The sequence below is a fragment of the Vanellus vanellus genome (genome assembly GCF_965231255.1).
Source record: "Vanellus vanellus genome assembly, chromosome: 12".
Classification (NCBI taxonomy): Eukaryota; Metazoa; Chordata; class Aves; order Charadriiformes; family Charadriidae; genus Vanellus; species Vanellus vanellus.
Window position 1 is genome coordinate 3,615,311 of NC_138917.1, and position 15,664 is coordinate 3,630,974.

Below are 15,664 nucleotides of genomic sequence, written 5' to 3' on the forward strand. Positions count from 1 at the left end.
TTAATTTTTTTTAAACCCATTTAATATGCCTTAGTATTATGTATTACAAATTTAAAACCTAATATGTCTTGTTTATGATGTAAAAGTAAATAAGATCTTTCAGAATGCTTTCCCAAGCTCTTTAGTCACTGATTTGACCTTTTTTTTTTTTCCCCCTCCACCAGGAATCTTTAATGACTGGAAAACTCAATGGATCATGTTTTTATAATCTAAGCTATTTTTACCTTGACTGTGCTGTAAACACATGGAGGAGCTGTAAGTAAATGTTCTGTACTGCATGATGAATTGGATTGCTGCAGTCTGGAGGAAAGCAAAATAATAATTTCATTTCTGTGGTGATTTGCGTAGCTTGTGGTACAATGCCAGAAAGACTAACGGAAATGCTTATGGATACATGGACTCCGTTAATAATATTATGGATTACTGTCCTTCCTTCCATTTGTATGGCTCCAATGAATCAATCTCAAGTACTACCAAGTGGATCTAGTACAGGACTAAAAAGGCTGACAGAAGAACAAAGAGTTTTGAACCGTTCCAAGAGAGGCTGGGTTTGGAATCAAATGTTTGTATTAGAAGAATTTTCTGGACCTGAACCAATACTAGTTGGCCGGGTAAGGCAAGATTTGTTTGGTTTTTTTTTTCCTCTGAGTGTGTAAATGTACAGCATGTGAAGGTCTTCAGTCATTTGGACTCTTCTAAGAAATTCAAACTTGAGGTGCTCTCTTATTCTGAAATTCTTCTCTAATATCCATACATTTGTGCTTTAAATGTACCTCATTTTAAGGGTGTGGTTTCCTGATTAGCTAACCTGCTATCTACAACAAAATTATACATATTTAATTTGACAAAGATACAAAAGCATGTACACGTCCTTTCTTTAGTATCATTAGTCACCACACTTCACCTCTGTCAGCTGAAGATTTTCACCAAAGCAGCTTTTTGTAATATGTTCCTATTCATTCAAAACACATTCCTATTCATTCATTCAAAAAGGTTCTTACACCTATAGGTCATTTTCAATCTCCAGCCTGATTACACAGAAGTTATTTATGCTCTGAGAATTTTTTTAGAGACAAAACCAAAATGGGAAGTGTGGTATATACAGCAAATTAGGAGGTGCTAGTTTATAGGGGGGTCCTGATACGCACACATATGAAATAACGTTACTGGCACAGATTTTGTAATTTGCTTTCAAAGTTAGGAAGATAACACAAGGAAAATGATCAAGTTTTTCTGTGTGTCGTAGCTTGCCTGTTGCTTTAAACCTTTGATTGTTGCCATGCATTAGCTTATTCTGTAGCGCAGTGTATTATCACCAGTCAGTGAATCAGCCTTGCACTTTCTCTAAAAAGAGATCATGGGCCATCTGCATTCAGCAGGAATTAATTATCTTTAGAATTATTCTTAGAAAAGAATTATCTGTACCTAAATGCGTGTTTGGCCTGTAGTGGTCGGTTATAAATACCTGGATTGTTTGTCACTAAAGTCTAGATCCCTTTGAACAACACACATCAAGTGCATTCCTAAAATTTCCCTACAGTAGGCACTTTCCTATTGAAACTTAGGGTCAGCCAGTGTAATGAGCTTTATATCCAGGACTTTTGAGCACTATGTTAATTTAGTTTATAATATTATATATCTGTTCTCATTTATTTTTCAGTGGTTAGTAACATATCTTGATTTCAGAGAGAGAGTGATATGCTTATTTCGGATCTTAAAATATTTTATCCAACACATTCTTTTTAGAATATTTTGGTCGAGCTTTTAAAATAATTTTGAGTTGCTTTTGTGTAGCTGGGAAGAATCCTGAGTTTGTAATTTGTAGTACTTTGATTTTCAGGGTGTATCCAAGTCTTAATATTTCTGCAATATGAGTTCGGGGTTTTTTTGATGGACATAATATCCTGAATTGTTCGAGTCGTTAGTGAATAGAAGTGTGTGGGTTAAACTAAGCCAAACCAATAAAGGCATTATCCCATCTTCTGCTAGCATTTTAAATAGAATTAGCTACTCTAAAACGCTGTGACAATCTATTTGTTGAGACTGCTGCGTAATTAAAACACTGCATGATACAGATAGAAATGAGCAAAAAGTGAAATTTGCTCCCATAGGGAGAAATCCTTGGTTTATTCATGAAAATGGCTTAAAATATTCCTGTAATTCTTGTCTGTGTTTTTTTCATTCTCTCCAGAGAAATCATCTATGTTTCTGACTTATTTTTCTTTCCTAAGGGTTACGAGTACTGTGGGCACTTTCAAACTCTGCTGTTGTCAGTGGGAACAGAGGTACTCCACATCTTTCAGAGCTGCTCTTAATCCTTCCTGACTATAAAGCAGCAACTCCCTCAATTACAGTTCTTGGCAATCCTTCTTCCCAAAACTTAAAGGTGTACAGAATGTCACAAGCAAAATTCTCTTCTCCATGAAGTTGGGCTGTGGTTTGTCCTCTGTCACGCTCATTTTTCTTATCCTTTGCAATTTAAAAATAACCTCCTTCTCAGAACTCACAGTAGATTTGTACTTACCTAGTTCTTCCTCATCTCTTTTCTACTTATATTCTTCCTCCAACCTTTCGATTTTGCCCCTTGCCAAAGGATTTGCACACTTGGGGTATCTCCTTCATTCTGTGACTTTCTTTAGCAACTGTTTTTCTGCCCTATGACTTACCTTGATTTTCTTTTTTTTTCTCCTTTTTTTTTTTTTTTTTTTGCCAGACTTTGAATGAAGGGCACTCTGTAAAATACAATATAGCGAATTAGAGAGGCTTAGTGTTGAGGAAAGAATGATACCAAACCTGTATGCCACTGTTTGCTGCGTTTTCTGGACATGGCTTTTGTGCCATTATAGAGGCAGTGTTGCTTGTATGTGCTTTTTACATGTTCAAAGTACTAGTATCATCTCCAAACAAATTTATTATTTGACAGCTAATTGCTTCAAAGGGAACATTCTTGAAGCAAATCTGATTATGTAAGTTGTGGTTGCAGTTTTTCTCTCTTTCTACACTACTGTAGAGTGTATATGGTACTCTTCATAGTCATATGATGTATACAAACATGTAATTTGGTGCTCTAGATAGGAAATATAAAATAAGGTTTTTGCACAACCAGAAATAATATACACACAAGCAGAATTTTACGTATGTTCTCAAATATACCTTTAAAGCCCACTCAGCTCTTAGGAACTGCTCAAAATAATATTGATACTTAAATAATGTTTTTCCTGTCAGTATGTGGAAAGGTACCGAGTAGAAGCATTCGATTCTAATGCAATTGAAATGTATATCAGCAAAATGAAAATTGAGATTAATAAATATAAACAGAATACAAATCACTTTCTAAATAAAAGCCTGAATATAAAGTCTATGTATTCGTTCTGTTAGTTAAAAAGATCTCATCGCAAAGTTTCTGATGTACAGAGAAAGTTTAGCATGACAGGATTTACAGATAGGTACTATCTTTTATTAGGCAACTTAGTTTTTTCAGGAGAAACAGCTTCTAGGCATAAAGACCCTTCTTCAGAATTTGAAGTGTTGCAATACAATTGCGTGCTCTTCAAAGGTACTTAGTCATTGCTGTTCTGCATGAATATATATTAATAAATACATTCCCAGTGTATTTGCTCTAATAAATGAAAGAATCTGGGGTGAGACTAATAGGAGGATTTAATGTGGCTTCTTTCTTAAAGCATGGTGTTTTTCTTCAATGACTGAAGGAAAAGACAGGAGAAAATCCTTTGCTTTCATTCTTGAACTTCTTACAATGAGTTTGAACAGCATGCACTTTTAATGTCCATTTTCGTCATATTCAGTAGGATCAAGCTCAAACTTAAAATAAGCAGCTCTACTTGAGTTCACACATCTGTAAAAAAGTGTGAATACTTAGGGTGATTTCTGAATTTATGACATTTCTCTATAAAATGCTATGAACATTCTATTTCTTTTGTCTGTATTAATATTACCTTTATTTTGACACACGGTATTATAATAAATTCCATATCAGTTTGATCCATACATGTAGAAATATATACATGCATTTTGAGAAACCTACAAAGTAACATCTTTCATGTTCGTGTGACATATTTCCAATGAGTTTGGGTTTGTTCCCAGCGATATAATACAATACAGAAGGATAGATTTATAAATACCCTTTCATACTTCATTTCTTTTTTTTTTTCTTCCTCCATAGAAACAGGCACGTACCTTACAAAGCTACTGTGTCTACTTTAGAAGACCCCATATACTGCATATTGCTGTCAGCAGTTTGCAGGCCTCCCAGTGGCTGACAACCTCATTCGAGTGTAGAGTGGTATGTCTTGTGACACGGCACGCGGTCCCTGCGGACTTGATTAGGTGGATAGAACTTTTACTTGATATCCACTGCTGCATTTCCTCAGTCTCCTCTGCATGCATTTACAGCACCATGGCAGATGTGCTGTGAAATCTGCGCTGTAGCAAATGTTACTGTTCTTTCACAGGAGACAGACACTGAATTCTCAATGAAATAGATAACAGAGTTAAAAAGCATTTGGAAAGTAGGTTTTGGGTATATAATTGTAGCTCCTATTTTATGGAACACTTGTTATTTGTGATGTTTTAAACGGATAGGACCTGGTTTAATAGACGTTTTTAAGCAAAAACCTGGGATAGTTAATGTGTTAAGAGTTGTCCTTTGTAAGTACAATGCATGGAGAGAACAAAAGAGGGAACAAAGGTGACAAAAGTTTGGTGGTTTGGGGTTCTTTTATATTCCCTGATTTACCGCTAAATGAATCAGCCGTTAGGTCCGGATGCAAAAACCCACTAATGGTCAGTCAGATCGGTGCTGTTCCTGTGGCATCGCTCCTCCAGCAGCACTCCCTGGCTTCTCCCAGAACCTTCTCCAGACTTTTTTGAATTTACCTATTTCCAGTCCCAAAGTAATATATTGCACGTTTTGCACGCAGTCTCTGTGATGTGAGATTTGTAGAATGAGCGGGCCAGGGCAGACCGGCCCTTTTGTCACACGCACGGCTGCTGTGTCACGCCAGTGGCATGTGGCCGGTAGAAGAGCTGTGCCAGCCCTTGAGAAGTGGCTCTGCAAAGCCTGGTCAGGGGAGGACACAAAGCAGGCTGAGCTACTGAGGCTCTGGAGGAACGTGGTAACGTCAGCTCTTCAGTGCAGTGGAGTCTCAGGGAGACGTTTTTAATCTGTGACTGTGGAGTTTTCCTTCCTTGCTTCTGACTTAACATGGTACGTGTCTTTTCACTCTGTTAAATGCAGGTGTTTTCTGTGTGGTTTGTAGCATGAGGGAGCTAGGCAGCTTTTGCTTTTTAGAGCGATGGAGATTTTTCCCTTGATGTATGGGGCTTAGGTTCAGGCCCTTAGAGGAGAAATAATTTTCCTGTAGGAGGAGCAGCAGAGAGGCATCGTGTTTTCACAGTTTAGTGCTTCAGGCTGCGATACTGTAAAAACCGAACCTGGAAATGCAGAGAGCACTTATAAATAGCTTCAAGCTGTATGTTCTACATTATACATGCTTTATGCAATCTTTGATTTCATTGCCAACATACATTTTATCTCTTAACAAGGAAATGGTAAAATCTTACTTGTTTAAAATTATAAATAGTTCTGTTGAAGTACAAGTGATACATATATGCAAAGTAAACAAGGTTTTAATTAAACAGGTTCTTTCCATATGGTATCCTTTTTATTCCTGCATTGAGCATGTGATTATAATGGCTGCCTGAAAATACTGTTGTACTCAAGTGATACAAACGAGAAATGTACATAACTCAGGCTCTCGTTATTTTAGGGATGAATTGCACGCCGTTTCCCTGCATGGAAGAAATCGTTGTGAAATATAGGTGTAGCATAGCCCTCGCGTAGGTTTCATAGGGTATAACGTGGTCCTGCAATAATGCATTTTTAAAGTTTTCCGAGTTAGAACAACATAAATCAGAACACCATATTATATAGATTCTCCTCTTTTCCTTCTAATATATGCTTGTATGGTTTGCTATCTATGATTTAAATGCATGCCATAAAATATTCAGTATCTGAAATGTTGCAAAGTCAACATTGCTTTCTGAGCCCTAGATTTTTGTTGTTGTTTCGCAACCATAATTATACACTAATTTTCCTACTTATGTTTAATAAACTCCCAGAAGCTGAAATGTATCATTTATTTTGCTACTGTATTCTTTATGGCAAATACTAATTCCCCCTGCTTTTTGTGTGCTTCTGAAGGAGAAGAGATGACTGCATACTTCATAGAATGCTCCAGTTTACATGGTCAAAATCAGCTTAGTAAGCAGGAGTATAAGTAGCTCCGAGAAAAACTCAATTAAATATAGCTGCAAAGATAATAAATATAGTATACGACATTTTATAGAAGCCTGATAAAAGCAGTGGTTTTTAATCAAATATTCCTGGGTCTGCACAAATTTCATTTGTTTCTTTTTAACTACGTACAAGTTCCAAGAAATTTCTTTTTGGAACGTGTAAATTTAAACAAGGACAGTTTGACTGAAGTGAGCCGACGGTGTCTACATTTTCTAACGTGGTGTAAAAATCGTTTTACTGATTTCTCTTAGCGTTAACAAACAAGACCTATCTTCAGACTCTGAAATGTCATTTCCGTATATTTCTGGGAGTATCAATGAGTAAGGTTGAACACTTTCATGCTCCCTTATCTCCAGTTCGGGGGCATGATATAAACACCATTTAAGCAGTCACATCTTAAAACACTTATATGTCAGCTAATACAACTGGACTGGTAAAAATTTCAAAGAGGCAGATACCTCCTCTGTTTCTGCTTCATGCTGTTAAAACAATAGATTAAAAAAGTGGCGCGTAACAGTATGGGCCACTAATGTGGAAAACGCTTAAAGAAATGTATTATAATGTCAAGTTACTTATGAATCCTGCGTAGTAAAGGGTCAGCCTGCAAAACACCAGGCACCTTCTGGGCTGTCTGTATTTTCTTTACTAAAGCGGGAACAGCTCTGTGAGGTGATTTGCATCTTTAATTTTAGACTTCATAGGCAATGAGTGTAGAATAACTTTAAAAAGTTGGGTTGGTTTCTTTGTTTGGGGTGTTTTTTTTGGTGTTATGTTGGGGTTTTTTGAAAAAAAGAATGGTATACATGATGGACATGATTACACTGTGTGTGCTTAAGCGTTTGGATCCCCTGATGTTATTTTCACATTATTCGCTTAAATTTCCTTGTCATATTTTTCTAAAGCCACAAAGATTTCTAATCATCTGAAAAAAATGTACCTAACACTGAGAATTTTTTTTTGTTTGTGAAGAATTAGAAGCTTGTGTACTTTTGTTCAATATATTGATCTAACCACTTTATCTTTCTCTCAATGAATTGAAATGTTTTCCAAGTACGCATGCAAAATGCTGAAGTGACAGTATGAAAAATTAAGTAGAGCCTTCCACATGATATTCTGCAGATGCCCTATGATCGTTTAGTCTTTCCAACATTGCTTTAGTAAATGGTTTTCAATTTCTACCTGTAGGGCCCACCCCTGGTGCTGTCAGGATGCTTCAGTTCCAGTTGTCAATTTAACTACCAATTAGTGCCAATTGTGATGGTGGTTTTTTGCTAAAAGTTTGTCCTTTCTGAACTTGACGAACATATTTCCCATAGGCTACTGAAAAGCTATCAGACAGTAGTGACTTCCCAAAAGCGACAGAATGTGTTGCCTTTCAGCCAGTAGAGTGAACGAGTGTATTTATTGTTTTCAGGTCCTGATAGGATGTTCCTCGATTTGCCAAGGATTCATGGAATGAAAACCTTAAAAATAATTTTGCACTAAAATGAGGAATGCTTTGGGACTAATTCCTTTAGCGTCTGCAGGCTTCAAGTAAGAGCTCTGGAGCTAAAGGGGGTGATACCTTGTGAACTGAATTACATCTGAGAAAGGCTCGATTTTTAGCTGGTGGACAGCTCTGTGTTTTTAGAATGCAATAAATACACATTCACAGTAATCACAAGAAAAATTAGCTTGCATGTGAAAACGATGGGAGAGAGTTTGCATAAATTTTGTTTCTTGAAAGTTCTGTTTTAAAAGTTGGTTTTTTTCCCCCATTTCTAGTAAAGCGAAAAAAGAAAAGGGAAGTCATAACGTGTGTTGTGCAACAGAGCAAAGACTTCACAGCTGAGGGTCTTTTGGTTTTTAGTGGATGTTTTTGGAGAAAGCCAGAGATATTGATGCTGTGCAATTTAATCTGGATATGAAGCAGTCGGCTTCATTACAGAAGTAATTTGCTGCAATAAGCATTTTAGATGATGTTTATAGGTAACCATTATTTGAAAGCAATGTGTGGGGCATGTGGCATTGAAAATAAATGTAGATAATTTTCCTAAAGCTATCTAAGCAAATATTTATGTATCTGAGTAGCCTCTTGGTTATCCCTGAGGAACACCTGTAGCAATACAGAGGAATATATCACTTTCCTTTTTCCTGAGGACACTCTATTGGTGTAAAGATTCCCCTTCCATAATTTCTTTCAAAACCTTTATTTTTCAGCAGTCGTGCCAGCAGCTAGGAAAAGGTAAGTGTAGTTCTCCCTGGAGACTATCAATGCCCTTCCTGAATTAACCGGAGGGATCATTAGGAGCAACATAAGAAATCCCTTTTCTTGTTTCAGGGTCTGAGCTCAATAGCTGTTAGGCACCCAGCCGCTGGTGAATAGAAGCAAAGCTGAGGGTTTGTGTTTCAACGTGATGTGCTGCGTGGTGCTGTCAGATCACCTCAAAGAGAGGGAATGTGGTGAAATAAGACTGACTCAGAGAGGATCACTGGAGGCAAGGAGCTCTGTTGTAGGTAGAACCGGCAAAGGATATTTCTTAGTAGTTCAGAGTGCCCTAGTCTGTCTGCTGGTTTAAATCCAGAAACTGTATTATCTCATTTTCTTTTCCCTTGCTGAGAGAATGGCTTACGTATAATAGGAGTATTATTACCAAGTGAGAAAAGGTGAGTTTTAGTATATGCATACCAGGTGGTGGGCATCCAGATGTGAAGCACTTAGAGGAATTGAACCAAACTGTAGCTCTTCTGTCACATTATTTTCTAAGGTCATCAAGCTACAAGCATCATTAGGAGCTATATGTTATACACCCAACCTAAGAAATCCAGATATTAAAGTGAATGGAAAAAAAAGGCCTTATTTTTTCAATTAATTTGGGATAATCCGCAACAGAATTGATGCAAAGTGATCCTTTATGTTAAAGCGTGGTGCAAAAGTCTCAGAATCTGATATTATTCAGCTCAAATAGCTTAGTGAAAATCTACCATATTTTTTACAGAATTATTTTTCTCAATACAGTTACTGACATTGCCGTTCCCTTTTCACTCCTTTTTTTTGAAACTGTCTGTTTTGCAGGCAACCTGTTCTCTAATTATTACGTAGTCTAAGGCATTTAATGTGGACCACTGGCACACTTCTCAATTTCTCTTGCTGCTTTGTCATAGAAACAAGAAAATACAATGTCCAGAGGCAAAATGTTTGTGTTTCTTCCTTCATGCAAAATCATCTGAAGCGAGACTTAATGCCAACACAATATTTCAAATTTGTTGGTTTATTTCTGCTAATTAATGAGTCTTGATTATTTTGTTGGATATCCCACATGCTTGTTAGAATACTTGATTAACTGAGAAGCAGGTGCTGATCTAAATGTACAAGGACTTTTACTTTTTATTGAGTTTTTGTGTGAATAAACAGAAGTTACTGAAATCATTTAAAGCATATACCAAGATTTTACTTGGCATGAAAAGATTTGCAGACCAACTTGAGATTTAAGCCATGGGGTTTTTTTAAGGAAATCTTGGCATGGACTTGTTTCTTGTGCAAATTTTTAAAACATTGTACGTACCCTCAAAGCATGCATGGAGGGCATTTTTATAAACTGAACTACAGCAAATGAGGAACGGTGCATCAAGTAACAGGAAATGTGAAAGCTGCTAATGCTGCCAGTTTGATTAAGAAATCTTAGCTAAAATTTTGATCGGTTTTGTTGAGTAGAAGACAATTCCTGCCTCAAAGCTGTTAGTCTCTAACTTAAATATATTGAATTAAGGTTTTACTGACACGGTGGAGTTATCATACCTCAAAAATAAAGAAAGAAAATGACAAACACTCTAAATTGTTAGGCAGAATTAGGTTTCTTGTTCTATGTAGAAGGCAACTGCACTGATGATCATACCATTAAGTAATCATTTTGTAGTTAATCTAAATTCTGTCACTCCAGAAGACCAGCTGCTAATTACTGCAAATTACTGATAAGCAAAGGAATGCTAGGAATTGAACGTTATATTTGTGTAAATAAATATTTGACTTTTTAAGGCAACTTTTTGTGAGTAAATACTTCTATCTAAATCAAATGGATTCTGCACAAATATTGTAACAGACAATTCTCTATGGGACAAAGTCTGATGGATAGTAAAGCAAAATTTTGCTCTACGAGCCAGGCTGGAGGCCCGCTCTGAGACAATAGGTTCACTGCACTGCTTTGGATGTGTTATGAAACGTACGTGTTTCATATTTGTGAAGTGAAAAAAACCCAGAGTATGACTGAGTCAGTATTTATTCCAACTGAGTGAGTCAGTATTTATTTCAACATATCCTATGCAGAATCAGGAATACATTCGTAAATTCTGCAAATTGCAGAAAGACTGGAAAACATAAGAGATACTTTTCCCACTTCAAAACAGGCAAATGTGGCTCCGTTTCCAAGGGCAGTTTCTTTGTGAGGGAAAACTCTGGTGTCACTTTAGCAAGGTGGTTGTCAGCCTGGAACACAAATACTTCACTCATCTGATAGTCCACTTTGTATTTAGGTCTGAGAACCTAGGTAGCACAGGACAATCTAGGCTGGGGTGGGACAAAGGAGCCAACCTCAGGAGTCTATTTTCTTGGTGACCTTCCTATAGGCCAGTCAGTCTCGCCTCTGTGCCCGGTCTCACCTCTGTGCCTAGTGAGGTCATGGAGCAGATCCTCCTGGAAACTCTGCTAAGGCACAGGGAAAAACAAGGAGGTGGTTGGTGACAGCCAAGATGGCTTCACTAAGGGGAAATCATGCCTGGCCTTCTACAACGGCATTATAGCATTGGTGGGTAAGGGAAGAGCAACAGATGTCATCTACCTGGACTTGTGCAAAGCATTTCACACCGTTCTGCATGATATTCTGGTCTCTAAATTTGAGAGACGTGGATTTCACCAATGGACCACTTGGATAAGGAGCTGGCTGAACGGTCGCACTCAAAGAGTCGCGGTCAATGGCTCCATGTCCGAGTGGTGAGCAGTGACAAGTGGTGTTCCTCAGGGGTCGGTACTGAGACCAGTGCTGTTTAACATCTTTGTCGGAGACATGGATGTTGGGATGGAGTGCACCCTCAGCAAGTTTGCCGACGACACCAAGCTGTGTGGAGCGGTCGACAAACTGGAGGGGAGGGATGCCGTCCAGAGGGACCTGGACAGGCTGGAGAGGTGGGCCTGTGCAAACCTCATGAAGTTCAAGAAGGCCAAGTGCAAGGTCCTACATCTGGGCTGGGTCAATCCCAAGCACAAATCCAGGCTGGGTGGAGAATGGATGGAGAGCAGCCCCTAGGAGAAGGACTTAGGGGTGTTGGTTGATGAGAAAGTCTACATGAGGCGGCAATGTGCGATCGCAGCCCAGAAGGCCAACCGTATCCTGGGCTGCATCAAAAGCAGTGTGGCCAGCAGGGTGAGGGAGGGGATTCTGCCCCTCTACCCTGCTCTGGTGAGACCCCATGTGGAATATTGTGTCCAGCTCTGGAGCCCCCAACATAAGAAGGACATGGATGTGTTGGAGTGTGTCCAGAGGAGGGCCACAAAGATAATCAGAGGGCTGGAAAGGGAATTTTTAGAAGGGCATGTAGTGATAGGATATGGGGGAATGGCTTCAAACTGGAAGAGGGGCGATCTAGAATAGGTATTAGGAAAAAAAAAAAATTCACTTTGGGGGTGATGAGGCACTGGAACAAGTTGCCCAGAGAAGTTGTGGAAGCGTGGAGGTGTTCAAGGCCAGGTTGGACGGGGCTTGGAGCAACCTCGGCTGGTGAGAGGTGTCCCTGCCCATGGCAGGGGGGGTTGGAACTAGATGACCTTCAAGGTCCCTTCCAACCTGAACCATTCTCTGATTCTGTGATTCTATTCCAGCTGTAATAACCACGTTACAGTCTTCAGGCACTCCTGTGTTTCATTGTTCCTGTGAGACACTCTCAAAAGTAATCTCTCAAGATCATTTGTTTGAGAATTCTCAGGGAGACCAATAATCCGGTAATAGTTAATCCTTAATTTATTATTTTCTCAGCCGCTTGATTTATAAGTCGCTTGTCCTTATTATGCTCCGTGATTTGCTCTGTTGCAGAGCCTGAATTTCTGCTTTGTGAAGCTGTATGCTGTGCGGCACTGCTTTTAGTAGATAAAAATAATTTTGAGTGGTCCAGCCTTCTAGATACTTTGAATTGCTTCAGATCTGATAGGTCAAATTGATTCCACATGAGATTAGTGAAGTCACATGGCATTAAGTCAGTCTTAGTGTACTTAATGTAAAGCCTTATATACAGTTTATGCAGTGTCTGGCAGAGACAGAGAGATGAAAGAAAAAGCGATGACTACACTGAGATGAAAACCGGTGTGGGTGTGTTGGACGTATGCACAGGTTGGTATGTGTGTCTAAGACAATATTGAAAGGATTCCTGTTAAGAAGAGGGGACCACAGTAATTGGTAAGGCACGTGTTTCATTAGTGAAACTGTTGCTCCTTCTGGAATTAAGTAAGCATAGGAGCAAAAGAAAGCCATGGCACTCTCTCAGCTTCCTCTCCATGTAGATTGACCCTTGTAATGTTCATGTCCCCTGTCATTCTTTTAGAATACTGTTAACCTTTTCTGTGGTGACGGTACCTTCACACTTGATGCAGCAGTATTGTGAGCTGAAATTGAAAAAAAAAAATGCACCAAAGGTAATTTTGCATGGCGTACCAGGTTCTGCTCTGCAGCAGGAAAAGAGCTTTTTTTGTAATCTTCCCTATTGATCACACCTGTATGTGGAAGCTCAAATATTCTTGCTGGGGCTTCTCAGAAGTTATTGAGTTCTCATTTATTTCATTGAAGAATCAAAAGTGTTAATGAGACGTAGTTTAATTTCTAGAAGTCGGAGTCTTTTGTCGTTCTTTACCTTACCAACCTAACATTCGTCTGCGTTCTTTTGGAAGTGCAGCTTGCCCATTAGGAATGTGTGAAATTCAATAATTTAAAAGAGGAAACGTTTATCCTATGTATTTCTAAATCTCTGTTATTTTCAATTGACTCTTAATATGAAAAAATTCTTAAGCTTCTTTTGAGAGGCATAAAGTGTTTTCGGTGTTAAATAAAAGCTGATACGGTTTCATTCATAGGAATTAATGATGGGCCATGTAAGTAGGAAAGGTATTCTTGTATATAATGTATCACAGTAAAACTGTGGAAAGGTTTGTCCTTGGTACTGTTCTGGCCTTTTATTACAAAGAGCAGGAAGAACAGTCAATAACCACTTATTAATGTATTTCTCTCTCCTTTATTGTAGCTTTAGGTACATTAGGCCTTCAGTAATTATCTCATTCATAATCCTCTATCACAAGTAATATTTTCTGCATCTTGTGAAGCATAATTGGAAAATATTTTCTTTGGATGTACACTATTTCTATTCCCTCTTTAATATAACTTTACCCAAGAGTATCTTGCCTACGAAAAATGAGCAAGCATAATTTTATACAGGTAATCAAATCTCTCAAATGTTGGCACATTTTCCGTTATCTCCATGGGACCAAAAGCTAACCTTCAAATAAACCTAGGCATTAAAAGAGAATTTCAGCACACAATTAGAACTCAAATAAGCTTGTACAAGGCAACTTGAACAGAAGTGCTATTTTGAGTTATTAGTACTGGATTTCTACTACGGGGTATTCCATTTGATTAATTCAGAACTGCAGGGGAATATATATATTACTCTAAGTGTACACGTATGTGTCTTGGTATGTGTATATATAGATATGTCTCACATATTATTTAAACACTGGCTTATAGAAGGAGTTTTCTGCCTTTCTAAATAATTCCATTTTTTTTCCCCACTTAGGACTCAAAACTACATCTTGATACAGGTTTTATCCTATCAGGTCGAGCAAAATAAATGTAGAGGGGGGAAAAAAAAAAAAAGATCAGCATGTCTTTAGAATCATCTTGGTTGCAATACACTGTAGAAGAGTTAATTTATTCCAAACTTTCTGACATAAATCATGCTGAAGTGGGAGACAAAGAAAGCCATACAGAATCGCAGATACAAAGCTAAGGACCAGTTTCAGACAGAGCAGACACTTCCAAGGCTGGTATATGGTAAACTTACAGTGAAACCTTTCAGTCTCTATTTTGTTGTGGAATTGAAGATTCTCTTTTCTATTTTCACTCATTTTGGTATCAATGGTTCTTGTGAATAGAGAACCCAGAGAAAGATGATACTGAAAGACGATAGGACTCTCCAGCTGTAAAAGAATTTACCAGGATTATGGTAGTGTGTAACCCAGCAAGATAGCTGCCATTTTCACAATGCTTATTTTAAAGGGGATGCTAGACGACTCAGGGAAGACTTCTTTTTCCCCCATTCTAGTTTCAAAGTTTGGCTTGACATTAGTTGCAGTAGTAGGCTTATGTTGGTAATTAAGAATTTTGTGGTATGAATATGTTCATTCTCCAGGACCATATTTTGGATGGTTTTAAATTCCATTTTCAGTTGGCCAGATTATTCCATGGCTATCATATATAAAGCCTGATCATTGAGGTTTGAATCTGTTTTTTTATGTTCTTGGACCAAGACTTTTCTATTTTGCATTGCCATGAAAAAATCCACTGATTTCTCCCAATTATAGCACTTGAGTTCTAATATAATTTGCTTAGTGAGTTGTTTGTTAATCATTGTCTTAATTTACTGTGAAAACATCGTTAAAAATGAGATAATAGGCTTGTTAAATCTGGTGCAAGTACGATTTAAATAAAAAAAAAAAAAAAAAAAAAGAAAGAACAAAAGCCCTTGATACAAAAGTTACATTTTTAACCTGGGTTAAAACAGCAATGGAGATGAGGTAACTTGGCTAATAGTTTTGATAATCTGTTGAGTTTATTTGCTGATAGAGCAAACTCAGATCACCCCTCTCTGCTTGGAATTTCAGCTCAGGCAGAAGGTACCTCTAACGTAGAGTCCGTATGGATCCTTTCCTGCGTTAGGTTCGTAGCTCAGGCCGGTATTGCTCCTCCAGAAGAGAGCGAGCCTTCATTCAAGGGCTCCTGATAGTCTGAGATGGGTCTGTTCTTAAAGTACTTCCCTGTGCACAAAAAATGAAGTATCAATGGGCAAAATAAAGAACAGGGATAAAGAGAAGTGGTATAACCGAGGAGAAGGGAATTAAGAGGGGTGAAAGCTGCTGTTCAGTGTTCTGTCTTGGGGAGAGGATTTCCAAAATACCTGCCTAATTATATGAGTGAAATGTGGGATGAGGAAATTGTCAGCATGTTTTCTGTGTTCTCTGAAAGTTAGCTGCGTGATTCTATAAACCAGGCCCTCTGTGAGAAGGTGTGCCTATTTTTACACCCAAGTGACGTGGCAGGCTGAAACACGTGC

At 38.2% G+C, this 15,664-nt stretch overlaps 1 protein-coding gene across 1 annotated transcript in view; it reads left to right on the plus strand.

Moving 5' to 3' along the window:
* Positions 1-348: 348 nt before the first annotated feature.
* The window catches only part of CDH8 (cadherin 8), a gene marked incomplete at its 3' end in the record, with an annotated part of 135,971 nt that continues 120,655 nt past the window's right edge, over positions 349-15,664 (plus strand). The window contains exon 1 of the mRNA XM_082489127.1: positions 349-611. Within this exon, the coding sequence (XP_082345253.1) occupies positions 360-611 (252 nt within the window). The 5' untranslated portion in view covers positions 349-359. The remainder of the gene's footprint in view (positions 612-15,664) is intronic.